The sequence below is a fragment of the Anabrus simplex genome, chromosome 5 (genome assembly GCF_040414725.1).
Source record: "Anabrus simplex isolate iqAnaSimp1 chromosome 5, ASM4041472v1, whole genome shotgun sequence".
NCBI classification, from domain to species: Eukaryota; Metazoa; Arthropoda; class Insecta; order Orthoptera; family Tettigoniidae; genus Anabrus; species Anabrus simplex.
In genome coordinates, this window is record NC_090269.1 from 112,320,959 (window position 1) to 112,342,660 (window position 21,702).

Here is a 21,702-nt window from a genome sequence, read left to right on the forward strand (position 1 = left end):
TAAATAAATACTTAATTGTGAATCTATATGCGATCTGACTCGTTTTCTGAGAGAATCCGCCAAAATTCGCGATCTGACTAGTTTTCTGAGAGATTACGGCAAAGTTCCTCACATTTTTCAATCTTTCTTTCCAGCAATCGATTTCGTACTTCCCGAGGTAGGTCCAGGTATTCCACGCGGTCAGTTCGGTCCATAAATCTTTGCCATATTTTCCTATAAGCATTTTTAGTATGGATCAAATCCTGAAGGAGATCCGGCGTGGTGTCGTCTTGGGTGCCTTGGCGGTACTGAACACGCGGCTTGACTGTATTCGTAGTCATTACCAGGCCAGGACCCGTTTCCAGAGTGGTTCGCACAATTTGACGACGGTCCAAGTCATTATTATTATTATTGTGATTATTATTATTATTGTGATTATTATTATTATTATTATTATTATTATTATTATTATTATTAGATCTTCTGGACCCCACAGCAAGATGCAAGACCGCTACTTGGTGGTAAATTACATCTGCTACCATTGTCATTGTTGACAATGTGACCAGCACCATTGTCGCGCGTAGGCAAATGTGCGGCATTTCTGGCGATGCGAACGACATACTTCCGGGCATTATTGACCTTATTATAGAGGTGAATAATTTGACGGTCAATCTCATTCCCATCGTTTATTTCAAATGTGTTTAAATTTTTATTTATATGCCAGGAGAGTCTACTGTAATCTAAGAATGTTCTCCGAAGGAAAAGATGGCTGTTGAAATCGAACCCAGGAAAGATTAAAAATGATCGGTTTATGATCAGAATAAGTACATCGAAAATCTACAGCCTGTTTACAGTCATTCGACAGGGTCAGGAATGGAATGAATAAAGCCCCATCTAGTGGCGACAATAGGAATTGTGCCGGCTGCGAAGCACTCCCGCCCTTCCACCCAAGTGGTATTTCCGAAAACTAAAAATACACGTTTCTTTGTTTTTAATAGAGATAAAAATACCATTTTCACTTGTGTAACATGTTAAGTTTTTTGATATATACTGTAGAAATTCATTTTAAAATTTCACCCCTTTTTATTTCCCCTTAAGGGGAGTTTCCAAAAACAAATCACCTATATTTCTTTACATTTACAGGAAATTACAAATACCCACTTTATACGTCTGTAACATTTTACCTTTATCAGTAGATATAGTCTTTAAAACAATTCACCTCAATTTGTCACTCCAGTTTAACCGCCATTAATTGGATTTTCCAAAAACAAAAAATACGTGTTTCTGTATTTTTAAAGGAAAACCCAAACACCAGTTTTCAGGTTCTGAAATATAAGTAGCCTCATTAAAATCATTCAACCCAATTTCACCCTTTTCCACCCTTCCTATTGGAATTTTCCGAGAAAAAAGTGTTTATTTTAAAGGAGAATCTAAATACCAATTTTTACATCTATAAACTTTAAAAGTTTTGAGATATAGATACACTCATTTTAAAAATTCACCCTCTTTTCACCCCCCATTAATTGGATTTTCCAAAAACAAAAAATACGAGCTTCCTTATTTTTAAAGGATATTCCATACACCAGTTTTCAGGACTGTAAAATCGTCAGTTTCTGAGATATAAGTATCCTCATTAAAGGCATTCAACCCATTTTTCACCCCTTTTCACCCCTCCTATTGGGATTTTCCGAAAACAAAAATACATGTTTCTTTATTATTAATGAAGATTCTAAATACCATTTTTTACATCTGTAAACTTTAAAAGTTATGAGATATAGATGCACTCATTTTCAAAATTCACCCGCCTTTTCACCCACATTAATTGGATTTTCCAAAAACAAAAATATGTGTTTATTTTTAAAAGAGATCAAAAGTACCAATTTTCAGGTCTGTAATATCTTCAGTTTCTGAGATATAAGTATCCTCATTAAAGGCATTCAATCACTTTTTCACCCCTTTTCACCCCTCCTATTGGGATTTTCCGAAAACAAAAAAATACATGTTTCTTTATTTTTAATGAAGATTCTAAATACCTATTTTTACATCTGTAAACTTTCAAATTTTATAGATATAGATACACTCATTTTTAAAATTCACCCCCTTTTCCCCCCTCCCATTAATTAGATTTTCCAAAAATAATAAAATACGTATTTCTTTATTTTTAAAAGAGATCAAAAGTACCAATTTTCAGGTCTGTAATATCTTCAGTTTCTGAGATATAAGTACCGGTATCCTGATTAAAGGCATTCAAACCCGTTTTCACCCTTTTTCATCCCTCCTATTGGGATTTTCTGAAAACAAAAAAATACGTGTTTCCTTATTTTCAAAGAAGATTCTAAATACCAATTTTTACATTTGTAAACTTTTAAAGTTTTGAGATATAGATACACTCATTTTAAAATTTCACCCCCCCTTTTCACCCCCTTAGCAACGGAATATCCAAAAATCCTCTCTTAGCGAGCACCTACATCCTAATATGAATGTATCCCCAAAATTTCATTTCATTATGTCCAGTAGTTTTGGCTCGGCGATGATGAATCAGTCAGTCAGTCAGTCAGTCAGTCAGTCAGTCAGTCAGTCAGTCAGTCAGTCAGTCAGTCAGTCAGTCAGGACAAGCTATTTTATATATATAGATTAGAACCCATTATTGATACCATCCGCAAGAAAAGACTAGGGTACTTTGGCCACATCTTGAGAATGCCAGATTTGAGACTTCTGAAACAGCTAGTGCAATACAATCTTGCTTCAAAAACTACTATAACTGGATCCAGATGGATAAAAGAAATTAGCGAGGAATTGAAAGAAATTGGCCTTACACCGGCTGACACTATGAATAAGAAAAAAGTAAACAACACTTAAAAATATGCCTTTCCACTTTACACTCACAAAGAAGAAAATCACAACTAGAATATTCTCTACACAATAAAGAGCAAGAATATAAACACGTATGAAGAAGTACTGAGACGACCGCAAGGCTCGGACAGTTCCTACCAAGAAATCGACAAACCAAAGGGTTGATTAAAGTGATCCAATGTGGTCTCAAAAACAGAAGAAAAAGAAGAATGATATACATTTACTGCATTATACACAGAGTTAATTTCATAATTGTTAATAAAATTAAATAGCCCAAAGCGTTCTCATTACATACATAAGCACACTGCAGAAAAGAGGAGACACAATATACAGTGCATTTCATAGTGCTTTCCTTGAATGTTTTGGTATGGAAGCTAAGTTATAAAAAAACACTAATAATACCAGCAATTAAAATTATATTTTAATGGATTATTTAAGCATTGAAGAGTTCAATACAAAGACCATTCAGAATAATGGAGAAATACATAATGCAACATTCATAAAAATCAAGACTCAGCACTAATACAAAAACAAAGACAAACAATCTCACTAACCTATTTTCATCCTCAAGATTGCAAATGATGCTCTGGAGTTCTTTCTGAGGCTGTAGTTGAAGTGTTATTCTTGAGCCATTTAGCACTGTCTTAGACGAAAGATCCATTTCATCTAGTAGGTGATCACGATCACTACCATTCATGCTGGCATATGTAAAGATCTGTCTTCCTTCTCTGGAACAATAATGAAGCACATAGTGAAATATTTAAGAAAATTATTTTTACATAATATGAATAGCTAAAATAAGACGAAAGCCTTAAATTAAAAAAAGAAAATACAAATTAATAGAGCACTAGAATAGAGTGTAACAAGTAAATCACAACAATAAAGACGTACAACACTTGATTCATAAAAGTGATTTTTAAAGCAATTTATGTTTAAAAGATGACAATAATGATACAGTTTTAAAGCAAATTACTAATCAATAGTGAATGTAAAAGAGACATGTAGTAGGCTGAGTAGTAAGAGATATAAAAAGGAAACATCGCAGTGAAATGAGAACGTACAAGAAGTTGTCCAAGAAAATTAAATGGATAATGTGGATAAATGACTGAAGTGAAGAAAAGGAATATAAGGAAGCTAAAAAGAAGTGCCAAAATTAGGTAAATGAAAAAAATGAAATGGCGTATGGCTTTTAGAGCTGGGAGTGTCCGAGGACATGTTCACCTTGCCAGGTGCAGGTCTTTTGACTTGACGCCCATAAGCGATCTGCACATCGTGACAAGGATGCAATGAAGACGAAGATGACACATACACTCAGTCCCCGTTTCAGCGAAATTAACCAATGATGGAGTATTAATAATAATTAATACTATTTGATGAGATGATCCTCTCATCTAGCACAGTGCCTAGATCTCAAAACCTTTCAGGTATATAAAAGAATGTCTTTCAAGAGTGGCCAATTTGTCAAAGCAATCATCCATCCTCCAACAGTCCAAAGAGGTAACTTCTTCCAAACTTGCTCTGTAGATGTGTCACTGCAACTTGCCAAGTGCTTTCTGGCATCCCCTTTGAATATTTTACTTACATGTATCGTCCCACATTTGTCCAAATGGCATGTTATGGAAATTATACAGCCCATGGTAAAACTACTAGACTTTCATGATATTTCTAATAAAACAAATTTAAAATGCTTGAAAATTATCTTTTAGGAAAAAAAGAACTTACTCATTATTCTTGGCTGTGGTATTGGCAGGAACTGGTAGATATTGCAAAGGTTTTGAAGGAGTTCTGCATAGCTTATTTTTCAATGTCCTTAAAAATGCAACAGTAGCTTCTTTTGATGTAGTCTGGAAGGAAAAAAAGAGCACTTGGATTATATAACTGGACATGCAAAAAGTTAGAAAATTTAAAGAATTCTATACACCCTGTCATAAACAAAATACAGGACCAATTCTACAGTCAGTTGAACTGATTGACTTATATTAGAAGCTAGGGACAATTTCAATAATCAGTCACATGCTGAATCTTGAGTAAGTTGTTGGTATAAAGAATTTGTGCAATATTTCACTTTCTAATGTTTAACCTATGAACATAATTGTACCATTCCTTAAAAAGTGCCACAGGAAATTATCATTATGGAATCTACAATGAGAGGAATAACTCTCTTTACAATGATACTGACATAAGCTGTCAGTTTAACAGAAACTTTTCTCTCAAATGCAATATACTGGTACCATATACATTCAGGCTTCTGAAGTTTTCTTGTAAGTAATTCCAACTAAAGAAAATGTGCCTCTTTAATGATATTGGTGGAAATGAAATAGACAAGTGAATACGGTAGAACCTTGATAACTCGAAATCTGTTAATTCAAAATCTCGCCTAATTCGAAGCAGCTTTCGTTCCCGGAAACATGAGGTACGGTTTTGCATGTTATCTAAATTGTTTAATACGAAATACGGATAATTCGTAATTCGAAGAACAATGTCAGTCTGGTTACCAAAATTCAGACTTTTAATTCGAAACTGCCTTTACATTTTGAAGAATATAGTATTATACAGAGTAATTTAAATTCAAAATTTCTCCGCGTCATGAAAGAACGCGTCTTCCGGAACGTGAAGGGGGTAACTTTGCGCACTTTCACCTACTTCGGCGTGTCTACAGTGTGCTTCATATCTACTATGTTCAACCGAAATCGTAATTATTTTATATTCAGCATTTTTAGGAATGCCACAATATCACGTAGCACACAGTGTGCGGAGACCGGAGAGGTAGAATCCGCGAACATTGGCGATGCCGACAGTTGGCAAAAAAGCATGGCTTATAGCCTATAATCAATTCGTACGCACCAAACAATATTGTCAATGTCGATGAAACTGCATTGTTTGTTTATTTTTTTAAATGCTGAGGCCAAACGGACTTATGGTTTTAAAGGAGAGAATTGCCAGCTGGCAAATGTACTGTATTGCTATGCAGTGAACACTGTAGGAAAGTTCGAAAAGCCACGATGTTTTAAGGGCGTCTGGTACTCTCTGTGCCAGTACAAGGCATCTAAAAATGCTGACAGTACAGTAATCCAATAGATAAAGCATTTGCACAGGAGAGCCAGCATAATTTTTCCTCGTTTTTGAATCGTGTTTTTCTTCCTTTCGTTGCGTGAGGTTATGTTTGTCATTGTTTTATACAAGAGCATTATTTGAATGATGTAAATGCACGTTGTTGGATAAATTTCTGAAAAGTTTAAACTGAGAATCAAGGTGACTGCACGCATTAATGGGTCTTAGAAGTGCCATGGAAGGAAATTGTATAAGTATAGTTACTGTACTGTTGTAATGTGGACGGAACCAAGAGACTTTCTCCCCTCGTCATAGAAAAGTTTGATAAGCCACGACGTTTTAAGGGCATCAGGTACATTCCGTGCAAGCATAAGGCATCTAAAATGCACACAGTACAGTAAACCAATGAATATCCGCCGTTGTCCGGTCCCAAGTCCGGAATGAGAAAGGAGGAGGGTTTGCTGGTCTGGCACCCAGCTGTAACTGCCAACGCCGAGTGTTAGGCGGCGAGAAATAACCTGACTCCATAAGGGGGCCAACGGCTTCGGGTTAATTAGCCCCTTTAGGTCGGGTGATGGTCCCCACAGTGGAGGAAATGCCACTGGAATCCATTATGCAGCGTCTGTTCTCCAGGTTAGGGGCGGCTGCACAAGGCGTCTGTACTCCAGAGGAGCGGCCTCATTATCACCTCACTGGATCCCATCCAGAGTTGTAATTCGGGACCTAGTCCCACACAGGTGACACCTTGACAGTCAACCATCTCAAGGGTACAGACTTTATAAAGGTATACCTGGGAAGAGAGTGATGAAGAATGTCCCACAATTTGGAACAGGATTTTTGGTCAGCCTTAAAATAATAAACTCAGTTCAAGAATTCAAATCACAGTCTCCACGACTCTCAATACTCACCTTAAAGGCATCTAACAAAATCTATACTATAATAAATGCCCATGCTCCCACTAATGATAAAAACAACTCCTTATAAGACCATGAGGAAACAGAAGAATTTTGGGACCTATTGGACCAGACCATAGATAACAGCGCTCAACTAGGCAGAGAAAGAAAATACCGTGACATCATCAGAAAATGGCCAGCACACAAGAAAACAAATAAAAATGGAGAGAGACTAGTTGACCTGTGTAGAAACCATAACTTAATCTCAAAATCTACATGTTTTAAGAGGAAACCTCAAAAACTCAAAACATGGAAACACCCTGACTACACTAAAGGAGAATGGCAACTGGATCACACCTGCATGGACAAATACCACCACAAAGGGATCTATAACGTCAAAGTCCTCCAAGGAATAGACACAGGTTCAGATCACTACTTAGTTAAAATTAAACTCACTCCCCAGAGGAGACAGCAAAAGCAAGCCCTTAAAACTAAAAGAAAAATAGATCCTACCCAGCTAATCAACAACAAAAATTACCAGAAAGCAACTGAAAAAGTAAAAATCACACATAAACTTGAGGACTTAGTACACAACCTTAAACAAATTGCAGAAGACCTGGCTCCAATTAAACTACGTAAAAAACACCAATGGTGGAACAGTGAATGTGATGAAACAGTGGAGAAAAGACATCAGGCATGGCTATTACATCAGTCCCAAGAAACAGAAATATCCTATCAAAATCTAGTAAAACAGAGAAAAGAAACTACCCAAGTCTTAAGATGAATAAAAAGACAACATCATAAGGACACACTGCAGTTAATTGAAAAACAATTCTATAAAACTCGATCAAGGGACTACTACAAAACCTTCAGAAAGCAGCTCCAAAAATATGAACCCCCGACCCTACTGAAAAGGATGAAAATGGTAAGCTGGCTCATAACAATAAAGACAATGCAGAAATTCCAGCTAAATATTTCAACAAGCTTTTAAATTGTGAGGAAACTACTGAACTCCTTCATTTGGACACGAACACCCCGATAAAAACACCACCAGAGAACATCAATCCCCCCACAATAAAGGAAGTCTACCAAGCTCTGAATAAATTTAAAAACTACAAAGCGCCAGGAGAAGATCAGACCTTTGCGGAAATCTGGAAATATGCAGGAACATCAGCAAAAGTTGCCCTCCATCAACAACTTGTCTCTATCTGGATTAAAGAAGAACTACCAGAACACTGGAAAACAGCCCTCATTCACCCACTGCACAAAAAAAGGAGACAACAGCGACCCTAATAACTACAGGGGAATCTCCCTCCTAGACATAACATACAAAATATTTTCAATAACCATCCTTAATAAGATAAGTTTACAACTTGAGAAAGAACTAGGAGAAAATCAAGGAGGTTTCAGACCCTGGAGGAGCTGTCCTGATCAGATCATGAGTCTTAAGTTGATAATGGACTATAACAGGAGAAGAAATAGAGATATGCTGATAACATTTGTAGATTTCAAGAAAGCTTATGATTGCATCCATAGAGAATCTTTGTTCAAAATTTTAAGACACCTTGGACTACACCCCAAATTAATAAACATGATAAAATTGACTCTCACTAACACCAAATCAAAAGTGGAGTTTAGGGGTGAAATATCAGAGACATTTGAAATTAAAACTGGACTACGGCAGGGAGATGGGCTCTCACCACTATTATTTAATTATGCTCTAAAAATGGTAATGAGGGAATGGTTTTTTTTTTTTTTTTTTTTTTTTGCTAGGGGCTTTACGTCGCATCGACACAGATAGGTCTTATGGCGACGATGGGATAGGAAAGGCCTAGGAGTTGGAAGGAAGCGGCCGTGGCCTTAATTAAGGTACAGCCCCAGCATTTGCCTGGTGTGAAAATGGGAAACCACGGAAAACCATCTTCAGGGCTGCCGATAGTGGGATTCGAACCTACTATCTCCCGGATGCAAGCTCACAGCCGCGCGCCTAAGGGAATGGTTTAGGAAATGTCCCCCCAAAATAAAGATTGGCCGAAAAATTAAAACAAATTTCCTGGGTTTCGCTGACGATTTAGCATTACTAGCAGTGGATATAAAAGAAGCAAAAACCCAGATATCAGAACTTCAAAACATTGCAAATAAAATTGGCCTCAAAATATCATTTGAAAAAACAGAAATTATGCCCCAAAAACCAACACAACTGAAAGAAGTTACCATAAATTATAATAAAATCAAAATAGTAACTCAATTTAAATATCTTGAAGAAATAATAACACATAACCTAAATGAAAAAATCTCAATCCAAACAAGAACAAATAGATTAGCTAAAGCACAAAAATTAACATGGGATATCTACAAAAAGAAATGTCTATCAATAAATGCATAAATAAAACACTACAACACAGTTATAAAACCTGAAGCTACATATGCAGCAGAAACACTTTCACCTGAATAAACAATCAAAGACTGACAGACTTCAGAAAATTGAAAGGAGGATTAGAAGAACCTGCTTCAACAAAAAATACCAGAAGGATGGACAGTGGCGGTTAAAACCTAACAAAGTTGTGTACAAAGAGCTAGAACCCATTACAGATACTATGCGTAAGAGGAGACTGGGATTCTTTGGACATATCATGAGGATGCAGGATTCGAGACTTCTGAAACAACTAGTACAACACAATCTTGTCTCAAAAAATACCACAACAGGGTGTAAATGGATCAGAAACGTAAGAGAGGATCTGAAGGAAATAGGCCTTACAACAGAAGACGCCACAAATAAGATAAAATTGAATACAAAACTCAAGAATACAAACCTCCGCTTTACCCTTACACAAAACAAACCAATAACAAGCATATTTTCAACTGAGGAAAGGGCACGAAAATCGAAGCGTCTGAAGAAGTACTGGGAAGACCACAAAGCCCGAACAATCCCTTCAAAGAGACCTGAACGACGGACCGACTAAAGTGATCCTATGTGGTCATAGAAGAAGAAGAAACCAATGAATAAAGCACTTGCACAGGGGAACCAGTATAGATTTCTCCTTGTCTTTGAATCATGTTTTTTCTTACTTTTGATTTCATTGCGTGAGGTTATGTTTGCCGGTGAGTTATCCAAGTGCATTATTTTAATACTGTCAATGCACCTTGTTGGGTACATTTTGGAAATAGTTTTTTCCATGACATTTGAGAGCTTTAAACTATGAATCAAGGTTAATTGCATGCAGTAACGGGTCTTAGAATATATTGTGACGCCACAAGGGTTGGCATTTCCGAAGTACGCGTTGGCGGTTAATTCCAAATCACGTAATTCGAAGTCTGAATTTTGCGTGGCAACGACTTCGAATTAACGAGGTTTTACTGTAAATATTAATTCATCAAGGACTGAAAGCTACGAAGGAGAATAGGAAAACACAAGGAATAGCACACTGAAAGCTTGTTGTGGACAGAGAATATAAAATAAAGGAGAGATGAAGACAAACAAGAAAACACTAAAGGACAAGGACACACTCCACATCTTTACACACCACTGTCTTCATTAATGGACTCTCCCCCTCATCCCAACTGTTGGTGAACTGATAGTCTGGAAAAGTACGTGGTTCAATTGTGCAAAGAGCATACTTTAACTGTACGAAGCATGTTTTTTTAAGTAAGCACCATTTTTAAATATGACCACTGCAGCACTTTGATAGTCGTTCAGAGCATGCGCACTCAGTACGTACATCTGTAGACTAGCCACAAATGCCATTACGGAAGCATTCACCCATATTTAAGTTTGTTTGTGCGTATTGAAAATGCCTCTGACAAACGGTTCCGCCGAGTGTGAAGTATTCACAACTAAGTGTTTTTTATTTCCCACCTTGTCGATACACTAAATTGCTTAAGGCCACTTATTGGTTAAAAGTGGTACATGTTTAGTATATTATGAACATGTTCAGCCACATAACACTGTTTAGATGAAAAATTCATATAATGACAAAGTATCAATGCTTTAGAGGAAGTGTGAAGTACGCACTGTGATTTGATTTTTAAATGGAGAAGGTGTGAAAGCTGTTGAAATTCATCAGCAGACTAATGAAATGTATGGAGAACACACTATGAGCGAAGGAATGGTAAGAAAATGGGTTAGAGTATTTAAAGAAGGCCGCACTAATGTACGCGGGAAGAAGTGTAGAGGGCAACCGTCTGTCAATACTGAAGGCTTGGTGCAAAAAGTTGATGCAAAGGTTTGAGAAGAGAGATGCTTTATGATTTCGTCATTAAGTTATGAGCTGCCTGAAATTTCAAGGAGTGTTCTTTATGAAATTGTGTCAGGATGCTTAGATTAACAGAAGATGTGCTCACGCAATCCAAAACAAACGGCTTGTCATGCTCATAAGGGAAATACTTTTGCTTCATGACAACGTGGACCTCACACGGCTAATCGAACCCAAGACCTCATCGCTTCATATGACTGGAGACAATTTGATCATCCTTTATATAGTTGTGACCTAGTGTCTAGCGATTACCATTTGTTCCTGCATCTGAAAAAGCGTTTAGGAAGTCAATGCCACAATGATGGTGATGACCTATGGGTAAAAACGACTGTGCAAAAATTGCTGGCGCACCAGGCGGCAGATTTCTATGAGGATGGAATTCAAAAGCTGGTATGCCTGGAACTTACATTGAGAAATAGTATAAGGTACAGGCTTACATGTACAAACAAAAATTATATATATATATAAAAATATTTAAAAAATTGCATTACTTTTTTCTTCCTATATCAAAACGGTACTTAAAAAAACACTCCTTGTATTATATATTTGTACTGCCTATGATGACAGGCTTTCTAAATCTGACAAGGTATACTAAAATGTCCCAGTTTCAAAGACTTTTTGAGTTATTTTCACTGCATACATTCGAAATACTTCACATTTTTAATTCTAAAATGTTCATACCCACAGATTAGGGATAGCATGCCTGTCTCTTACTTGAAGGCCCTGGATTTGATTCCCAGACAAGTCAGGGATTTTTACCTGAAACTTAGGGCTGGTACAAGGTCCACTCAGCCTATGCGATTACAATTGAGGATGTTAACATTGATGCTTTCACGGCCCGTACTTGTAGACATTATTTGTGCTTTTGGGCTTATGCCCATGTCAAGAAAACAAGCTGAAACTCTCTGCGTTTCGCAGAAAACTTTGCTCCGCATCTTCTGAAGAAAACATTGACTGTCCATGAGGAAGTCTTCTACAATAATGAGGATTTGAATTTAAGAATATTTTACCGTTGGAGAATTGTAGTGGCATATTTGTCCGTCACCAGGTGGCTCACTGAATGCTGGCACAGTGCTCCAAGAGGGAGCTGACGACAACATTAGCTCCAAATGAGATGTTGCACACGTATGAAAGTATGACATTAACACACAAGGTTGTTCCTGGTCATGTCAATTTCAAATATGAACTCTTTGTTTTCTCTCAAAACATGCAGCTTTAGCAGCATTTTCACAAGTGGGTTTTTATTTGGACACATTTACATTAACAATGCACAGCCGTAATCTACATAATCATTACAGAACTAAGAAATACACATTACAGTCATGAGACCAACAGTGTATAAGGAATTCTGGTATCATAAAAATATTGTTTTATTACATATTCAATTCAAGCTTGGCATAATAAAGTAGTTGATAAAAGTACTGAATATTAAGGAAGGTGAGTTTTTTTTAGTATATCTGTTCTAAACTTCCTGCTGTGAAAGAGGTTATTATTATTATTATTTATTTTTTTGCTACGGGCTTTACGTAGCACCGACACAGATAGGTCTTATGGCGACGATGGGATAGGAAAGGCCTAGGAGTTGGAAGGAAGCAGCCATGGCCTTAATTAAGGTACAGTCCCAGCATTTGCCTGGTGTGAAAATGGGAAACCACGGAAAACCATTTTCAGGGCTGCCGATAGTGGGATTCGAACCTACTATCTCCCGGATGCAAGCTCACAGCCGCGCGCCTCTACGCGCACGGCCAACTCGCCCGGTGAAAGAGGTTAACCCTAAAGAAAAACTTGTGGGAACAACACACAATAGTAAAAAAAACTTTGTTGACTGATGAAGGAAGACTAGTTTGCTCAAGTAACATAATTGCTGCAGAATTTAAAAACACCCACATTTCAGTAACATGGTATTGTAGCAAATATGCTCAAGGCTATGAAGAATTTAGCATGAAACACGAGCATCAAACTTTTTTGTGCACTCATCTTGATTTTCAGCAAAGAGCATGGTGAAAACCAAGATATGGCAGAGATGGAATAGTGTTATCAAGGCAGATGAGATGAAAATGATAGAAGACTATTGCTGGTCTCTGAACAGAGTGTGTGGAAATAGACAACTATCTCAACAGTTTTTAGAAAAGAAAAAAATTGCTTTTGGAGTGATTTTTAAAGCTTGTAAAAGTGATCTGTAACACTTCTGCACACCTACAGACACAAAAGGTGATCGACTGAAAATTTCTTTAATCCCAGAGTACAAGCAAAACTGAAAGGAATGAACGCTAACAGAGAGATTTCTTCACATGTTAAATGCCTTTAGAATGGGGATATACAATAACATTAGCTACAAATTGCCCTAAACACTGCTTGTCAATTTCCTAACATAATAGGACTATGAATATTTAAATCTCATGACTGCACAGTACTCAAAATAAACTTTCAACATATTAGGACATGTTCAGTACATCTAGTACTAATTGAAGCAATACTGAAGAGATGTTAAGTACAAAACAAAAATGGCCAACTAGACACTTTTGGGATCTGAACCAACAAACAACCGGATGGATGGATGGACGGACGGACGGATATGAATTTAAAACGATCAGTGGAACCGACCCACAGTGCCTCACATGCACAGAAGCTGGCATAGAACAATAGGATTACTGACCAAGGGACTGCCTCTATAGCACGATACTGAAACAATGATGCTAATAGTCGAAAGGAGTTCAAAATCCAAGTCATCGGCCCCTCGTAATGGTACTTATCGTTAGAAAAATAGAAGCATGGTATTTGTCATGTTGCGGTACTAATCAAGAGTAGCATAGACTCTCAGTATTCCACACACATTATGGTACTACTCACAGGTAATGAAATTCGCACATGTATTACAGACCTAATGTGTTTCGCACATTGCGGCGCCCTTGACAGGCAATGCAAACCTATCCTGTGGTGTTTCTCATATAGTGGGTACTAATCATAGGCAAGCCAGAACAATGGGTTCCTTCATCCCATGGTGTCGCTCATTGTAGTGCTGCTAATCACAAGTACTGTAAAAGCCGTCGAGCCCTCGTTTGCTACTAATCACAAACCTATTTGGTACCCAACATAGTGGTTACTACGCACAAGTAAAAGCGACCCATGGTGTTCCCCGCGCTGTAGTACTAATCACAAGTAGTTTCATGGTTCTAATTTGATCATCCCTTGGTCACCCCTTTTAGTCGTCTCTTACGACAGGCAGGGGATATCGCAGGTGTATTCTTCATCTGCGTCCCCCACCCACAGGGGGTGACCTGGAAAGTAAAAAAGATATGACAAGATAAGGACTGTGAAGGAAGCAACCACATTCTTAAGGTACAACTCCAGCATTTGGTTGGTGTGTAAATGGAAAACAGCACAAAACAGTCTTCAAGGCTGCCAACAGTCTAGTTTGAACCTTTCCCCCAGATGCAGCCAACTCTCTCTGTATCTTTCATTAACTGTATACTTCTATAGAAAGACTACACCAAATGGGCATCATAATAATGTACTGTTTTATATTAAGACTACAATTATCTTAAAAGAAAAAGTGGTTCAATAGTGTTGGACATATGTGTAAGAGACATCAATTTTAATGGACTCGTGTGTAACCACAACATATTTCATCTATGCTTCAAGACATGCCAATAGTGTTATATTAGGTGTTGGTGTTTTTTGGCTACATTTAATGCGCTTTTCCATTCATAATGTAAAGCTGAAGATGACCCACAATAAGGGTCGAAACTGACCCCGATGTAATAAATAATATTAACATATATATATATATATACAGTATTGAATAGGTGGACCTTATGATCCTTACTGGTAGAGTGTTACAGGTGGAAGAGTAAATATTTCGGAAGACAGTAATATGGACTATTTTAAGTACGAAAGGTCATGCAAGGATGTGTCTAATGTGCAATGTGTGTGGAATTACAGCTGCCTGTATGGCACACACAGGAATTAGTTTTGAAGAATTATTCAAGACATACAAATGACTTATCAATACATTTATTGATACACAATTCTACATCGTTCGAAATAGCTCACAGTACACGTTCAGAAATCCCACCAGCGACTTCAATAAACTTTCCAGCTCTCTTGGCAATGATGCATTCAGCTTATCAGAGGTCCTCTTGGCGTTCATTTATGCAGACAGAATTATGAAGAATGTGCGTGACCTATTCATCTCTTATGTTTACTTTTTCTCTGCAAAAGTAGGTAGGTTTTTACATTAATAAGCCATTTGTGAATTTTTAATAATTTTTGTACGATTGTTCTTATGTATACCAAACAGCCATAATTCCTTGCACATTGCAAATAGACAAGTTTACAGTGAAACCATGATTCTCCGTTTTTGGAGGGACCACGAAAAAGAAAAAGTAAAACACGGGAAAACGGAAAATCCGGGAATGACTGAACCATCAACTATTTGGCTAAACATCACAAAAATGAAATATGTATACAGTGAAACCTCGGAATGCAGGTAACATGGTCTACGAGTGTTTTGCAAGACGAGCAAACATTTTAAATAAATTGTAACTTGATAAGCGAGAGAGGTTCCGCAATACGAGCATCACGTGTGCCTATGTTTTCCTCTCCCCTAATCGTCTGTTGAATGGAGGAATGAGATCGTTGGTCCTGTAGTGAAGAAATACATACATACATTATCATAGACTGTTATGCCTTTCAGCGTTCAGTCTCCAAGCTGCTGTGAATTTACTAAACGTCGCCACAATCCTTGATTTACAACTAGTGTTGTGGCTTCATTTAGTTCTATAACTCTTAATTTTAAATCGTTAGAAACCAAGTATAACCACCGTCGTCTTGGTCTACCTCTACTTCTCTTACCCTCCATAGCAGAGTTCATTATTCTCCTAGGTAACCTATCCTCCTCAATTCGCCTCACATGACCCCACCATGAACCCGGTTTATGCATACAGCTTCATCCATCGAGTCCATTCCTAAATTAGCCTTTATATCCTCATTCCGAGTACCATCCTGCCATTGATCCCACCTGTTTGTACCAACAATCATTCTTGCTACTTTCATGTCTGTTACTTCTAACTTATGAATAAGATATCCTGAGTCGACCCAGCTTTCGCTCCCGTAAAGCAAAGTTGGTCTGAAAACAGACCGATGTAAAGATAGTTTCGTCTGGGAGCTGACTTCCTTCTTACAGAATACTGTTGATCGCAACTGCGAGCTCACTGCATTAGCTTTACGACACCTTGATTCAATCTCACTTACTATATTACCATCCTGGGAGAACACACAAACTAATTACTTGAAATTATTGACCTGTTCTAGTTTTGTATCACCAATCTGACATTCATTTCTGTTGAATTTCTTACCTACTGACATCAATTTAGTCTTCGAGAGGCTAATTTTCATACCATACTCATTGCACATATTTTCAAGTTCCAAGATATTAGACTGCAGGCTTTCGGTACAATCTGCCATTAAGACAATGTCGTCAGCATAGGCCAGACTGCTTATTACATTTCCACCTAACTAAATCCCTACTTGCCATTTTATACCTTTCAGCAAATGATCCATGTAAACTACGAACAGCAACGGTGAAAGATTACAGCCTTGTCTAACCCCTGTAAGTACCCTGAACCAAGAACTCATTCTACCATCAATTCTCACTGAAGCCCAACTCTCAACATAAATACCTCAGATTGATTTTAATAATCTACCTTTAATTCCATAGTCCCCCAGTAAGGCAAACATCTTTTCCCTTGGTACCCTGTCATATGCTTTCTGTAGATCTACGAAACATAAACACAACTGCCTATTCCTCTCGTAGCATTTTTCAATTACCTGGCGCATACTGAAAATCTGATCCTGACAGACTCTCTGTGGTCTGAAACCATACTGGGTTTCATCCAACTTCCTCTCAACGACTGATCGCACCCTCCCTTCCAAGATGCCAGTGAATACTTTGGCTGGTATACTAATCAATGAGATACCTCAATAGTTGTTGCAATCCTTCCTGTTCGCTTGCTTATAGATAGGTGCAATTACTGCTTTTGTCGAATCTATAGGTACCTTACCAACACTCCATGCTAATTTTACTACTCCATGAAGCCATTTCATCACTGCCTTCCCACTATACTTCACCATTTCAGATCTAACTTCATCTATTCCTGCTGCTTTATGACAATGGAGTTTATTTACCATCCTTTCCACTTCCTGAAGCATAATTTCACCAACATCATTTTCCTCCTCCCCATGAGCTTGGCTGTTTGCAACACCACCAGGATGATTTCCTTTTACATTGAGAAGATGTTCAAAATATTCCCTCCACCTCTCCAGTGATTCCCTGAGATCTATTACGAGTTCACCTGAATTACTCAAAACACTGTTCATTTCCTTTTTCCCTCCCTTCCTAAGATTCTTTATTACTGTCCAGAAAGGTTTCCCTGCTTTCCCTGCCTTTCCAGGTTGTTACCAAAATCTTCCCATGACTTCTTTTTGGATTCAACAACTATTTGTTTCGCTCTGTTTCTTTCATCTACATACAAATCCTTGTCTGCCTCGGCCCATGTTAGAAGCCATTTCTGATAAGCCTTCTTTTTACGTTTACAAGCTGCTCTCACTTCATCATTCCACCAAGATGTTCGCCTTTTCCCATCTTTACACACAGTTGTTCCTAGGCATTCACTTGCTGTTTCTACTACAGCATCCCTGTATGCCACCCATTCACTTTCTATATCCTGAACCTGCTTACTGTCTACTGTTTGAAACTTCTCACTAATCATATCCATGTACTTCTGTCTAATTTCCTCATCCTGGAGATTTTCTACCCTTATTCGTTTGCCGACAGATTTCACTTTCTCTACCCTAGGCCTAGAGATACTTAGTTCACTACAGATCAGATAGTGGTCTGTATCATCGAAAAATCCGTGGAAAACTCGTACATTCCTAACAGATTTCCTGAACATTACAAGATATTAGAATCATTCCGTATTGACGGTTTTCACTTTACAATGGCGAAAAATGAAAGTATCCTCCTATTCAATACATTATATATTCCGTCATTAGACGGAGTAAACAAGTTCAGACATGTTTCGGCTCGTTTGAGCCATCTTCAGTGAAAAAATTAGGGGGGTTGGAATAATTATTTACATAATATGAGTTGAAAAAATTATAAAAAACATAATGAAAGCGTAAATGAAAAAACAAACAAAAGAGAGCCTAGACGGAAACAAAATAGCACAAATATACAATATTTACATCAATATGCAGAGCAAAACAACTTATTGCGACAAAATTCAGTGAAACAGGTGTTAATTTGAAATAATAATTGATACTAAAAACTGCGTTAACCTAAGAAACAAGGGAATGAGAAAACAAATGATGCAGATGGAAATGAATAATAGTAGCACATGGTGGGGTTGTGGACCTCATAGTTTACAAATTATTAGTTTATAAAAACGACAAAACAGTTTGAAATTGCTGTCAAAATCCTAGTGGAAACCCATCACATCAAAATGGTCAGGAGGAGAGCGGGACCAAACATTTTGAGAGAAACCAAGCCTGAATTAACCTGCAGGCGAAAAGCCTGTGATAAGGAGAAAAAACACCTTAAATTTAAGGCTTCAGAAATAGCAGCATTCTTAATATCTTCTCAATCTAGCGGTCCCTTTCTTCATTATTTTTTCATAATGTTGGCTGGTGTTTTGCCTTATTATAGAGGGGTCGGAAGGGCCGCATATAAAAATATGAGAAGCTGTGTTAGGTAGAAGACAGATGCATAGTAAATTGCAGTAATCTAGTGGAAACCGTCAATGAAGTTCTAATCTGTAATGGAAAAAATGAGGTTGTATGAGAAACATGGATTGATAAGTAAAAAGTGTGGAATGGTTGTGAAGAAAGCTTAAACTTACGGTGTGCAGTAGGTGGTTGTCCTCTCTAGTGGCCTGGCTTTCTCAAAGTAACGGTCTCGTTCGCGTGATCGAGTATATTGTTGGTTCGGCTGTGTCTGCTAGGATGGAAGGAGCGGAGGGGGAAGGGGAGGTACAGGGCTGGTTTGAGGAAGGGAGGGGTGTTGAGTTGGAGAGATGGAGGTGGGTTTGTTTGGCAAATATAAAGAATGAATGTTTCAAGAGGATGTTAGTTTACACGCTGACTTCTAAAGCTCGAATGGTGTGGCCTTCTTAAAGTGACGGTCTCGGTCGCGTGACTGAGTCTATTGTTGGTTGGCTGTGTTTGTTAGGTTGGAAGGAGCGGAGGGGGAAGGGGGGTGCAGGGCTGGTTTGAGGAAGGGAGGGGATGTTGAGTTGGAGAGATGGAGGTGGGTTTGTTTGGCAAATATAAGGAATGAATGTTTCAAGAGGATGTTAGTTTACTCGCTGACTTCTAAAACTCGAATGGTGTGGCCTTCTTAAAGTGACGGTCTCGGTCGCGTGATCGAGTTTATTGTTGGTTGGCTGTGTTTGCTAGGTTGGAAGGAGCGGAGGGGGAGGGGTGGTGTGAGGAGGGGGGTGGGGGGGGGGGGGGGAGTGGTGGTGAGTCGGGGAGATTGAGGTGGGGTTTGTTTGTGTTATGGAAATTCTGACAAATGTATGGAATGAATGTTTCAAGTAGAATGTTCTTTTTCTCGCTGACTTCATTTAAATTGTGAGTGGGGTTCATAAACTGATCTAAATCGATGTGGATGCTCTCGAGAATGTTGAGCAAGGTGCCTTTTTGCTCATAATGCAAGATCTTCAGGTCTTTGTCTATTGAAGTGTATTCGTGGCTGGATGTTTTATGGTGTTCGCTCATAGCTGAAAAACGATTATATTTGAGAGCGTTGCGATGTTCGGCGTATCTTATGACAAAATTGCGGCCTGTTTGACCTATGTAGCTGGAATTACAGGATTGGCACTTTAATTTGTAAACTCCGGAGTTCAAATATTTGTTGTTGATGTTGCTATTGTTATTGTTGACAGTGTGTGGATTGAAAATGAGTTTGGAGTTGGTGTGGGAGGTTCTGTAAGCTATTTTGATGCTGTGTTTCTTGAAAATATTAGAAATTTGGTAAATGCTACTATTATTGAAAGTGAATGTGGAAAATTTTTCTTTTGGAGCAGAATCTTTTACTAGGGTAGTCTTGGGTCTGCTTTTGTATCTATTGATGATTCTGCTGATGAAGGTTCTATTGTAACCATTGTGTTCTGCAATGTTGTAGATGGTATTAATTTCTTTTTTGAAATTCTTGCGAGATAAAGGGATAGTTAATGCTCTGAGGACCATGCTATTGTAAGCTGCTTTTTTATGTATGTCTGGGTGCACAGAGGTCTGATGGATGGTATTGATGGTGTGGGTGGGTTTCCTGTATATACTGAAGGATAAAGTGTTGTTGCTGTTGCGCATAATGGTTAAGTCCAGGTAATTAAGGGCTTTATTGTTTTCTGACTCTATGGTGAATTTTATATGTGGGTCAATAGAGTTGAGAAATCCAAGTACTGTGTTGCTGTTGGTAACGTGGGAGTCTAAAATAACAAAGGTGTCATCTACAAAGCGTGTCCAGTGTTGAATGCCATTGATCTTGCCAATGATGTGAGAATGTTCTAAATGATCAATGTAGATGTCTGCAAGGATTCCTGAAGCTGGTGACCCCATGGGAAGACCTATCTGTTGGTAAATGACATTATTGAAAGTGAAGAAATTGTTGTTCAAAGTAAATTCCAGAATTCGAATAAATTCATCTATTTCGCCTATACTTAAATTGCTGAATTTGGAGAGATTGTTTTTGATCAATTGTACGGTGCTGTTAACGGGAACATTAGCGTACATGTTAGTAATATCAAAAGAATGAAGAGTGTGGTGTTTTCAAGAAACACAGCATCAAAATAGCTTACAGAACCTCCCACACCAACTCCAAACTCATTTTCAATCCACACACTGTCAACAATAACAATAGCAACATCAACAACAAATATTTGAACTCCGGAGTTTACAAATTAAAGTGCCAATCCTGTAATTCCAGCTACATAGGTCAAACAGGCCGCAATTTTGTCATAAGATACGCCGAACATCGCAACGCTCTCAAATATAATCGTTTTTCAGCTATGAGCGAACACCATAAAACATCCAGCCACGAATACACTTCAATAGACAAAGACCTGAAGATCTTGCATTATGAGCAAAAAGGCACCTTGCTCAACATTCTCGAGAGCATCCACATCGATTTAGATCAGTTTATGAACCCCACTCACAATTTAAATGAAGTCAGCGAGAAAAAGAACATTCTACTTGAAACATTCATTCCATACATTTGTCAGAATTTCCATAACACAAACAAACCCCACCTCCATCTCCCCGACTCACCACCACTCCCACCCCCCCATCCTCACACCACCCCTCCCCCTCCGCTCCTTCCAACCTAGCAAACACAGCCAACCAACAATAAACTCAATCACGCGACCGAGACCGTCACTTTAAGAAGGCCACACCATTCGAGTTTTAGAAGTCAGCGAGTAAACTAACATCCTCTTGAAACATTCATTCCTTATATTTGCCAAACAAACCCACCTCCATCTCTCCAACTCAACATCCCCTCCCTTCCTCAAACCAGCCCTGCACCCCCCTTCCCCCTCCGCTCCTTCCAACCTAACAAACACAGCCAACCAACAATAGACTCGGTCACGCGACCGAGACCGTCACTTTAAGAAGGC

General features: G+C 38.2%; 1 protein-coding gene across 1 annotated transcript in view; it reads right to left on the reverse strand.

The window, feature by feature from the left end:
• Nucleotides 1–21,702, reverse strand: part of LOC136874668 (dystrophin) — a 174,470-nt gene that overhangs the window by 40,154 nt on the left and 112,614 nt on the right. The window contains exons 7-8 of the mRNA XM_067148302.2: nt 4,555–4,676; nt 3,387–3,560 (exon numbers count right to left, since the gene is read on the reverse strand). Coding sequence (XP_067004403.2) covers nt 3,387–3,560; nt 4,555–4,676 — 296 coding nt within the window. The remainder of the gene's footprint in view (nt 1–3,386; nt 3,561–4,554; nt 4,677–21,702) is intronic.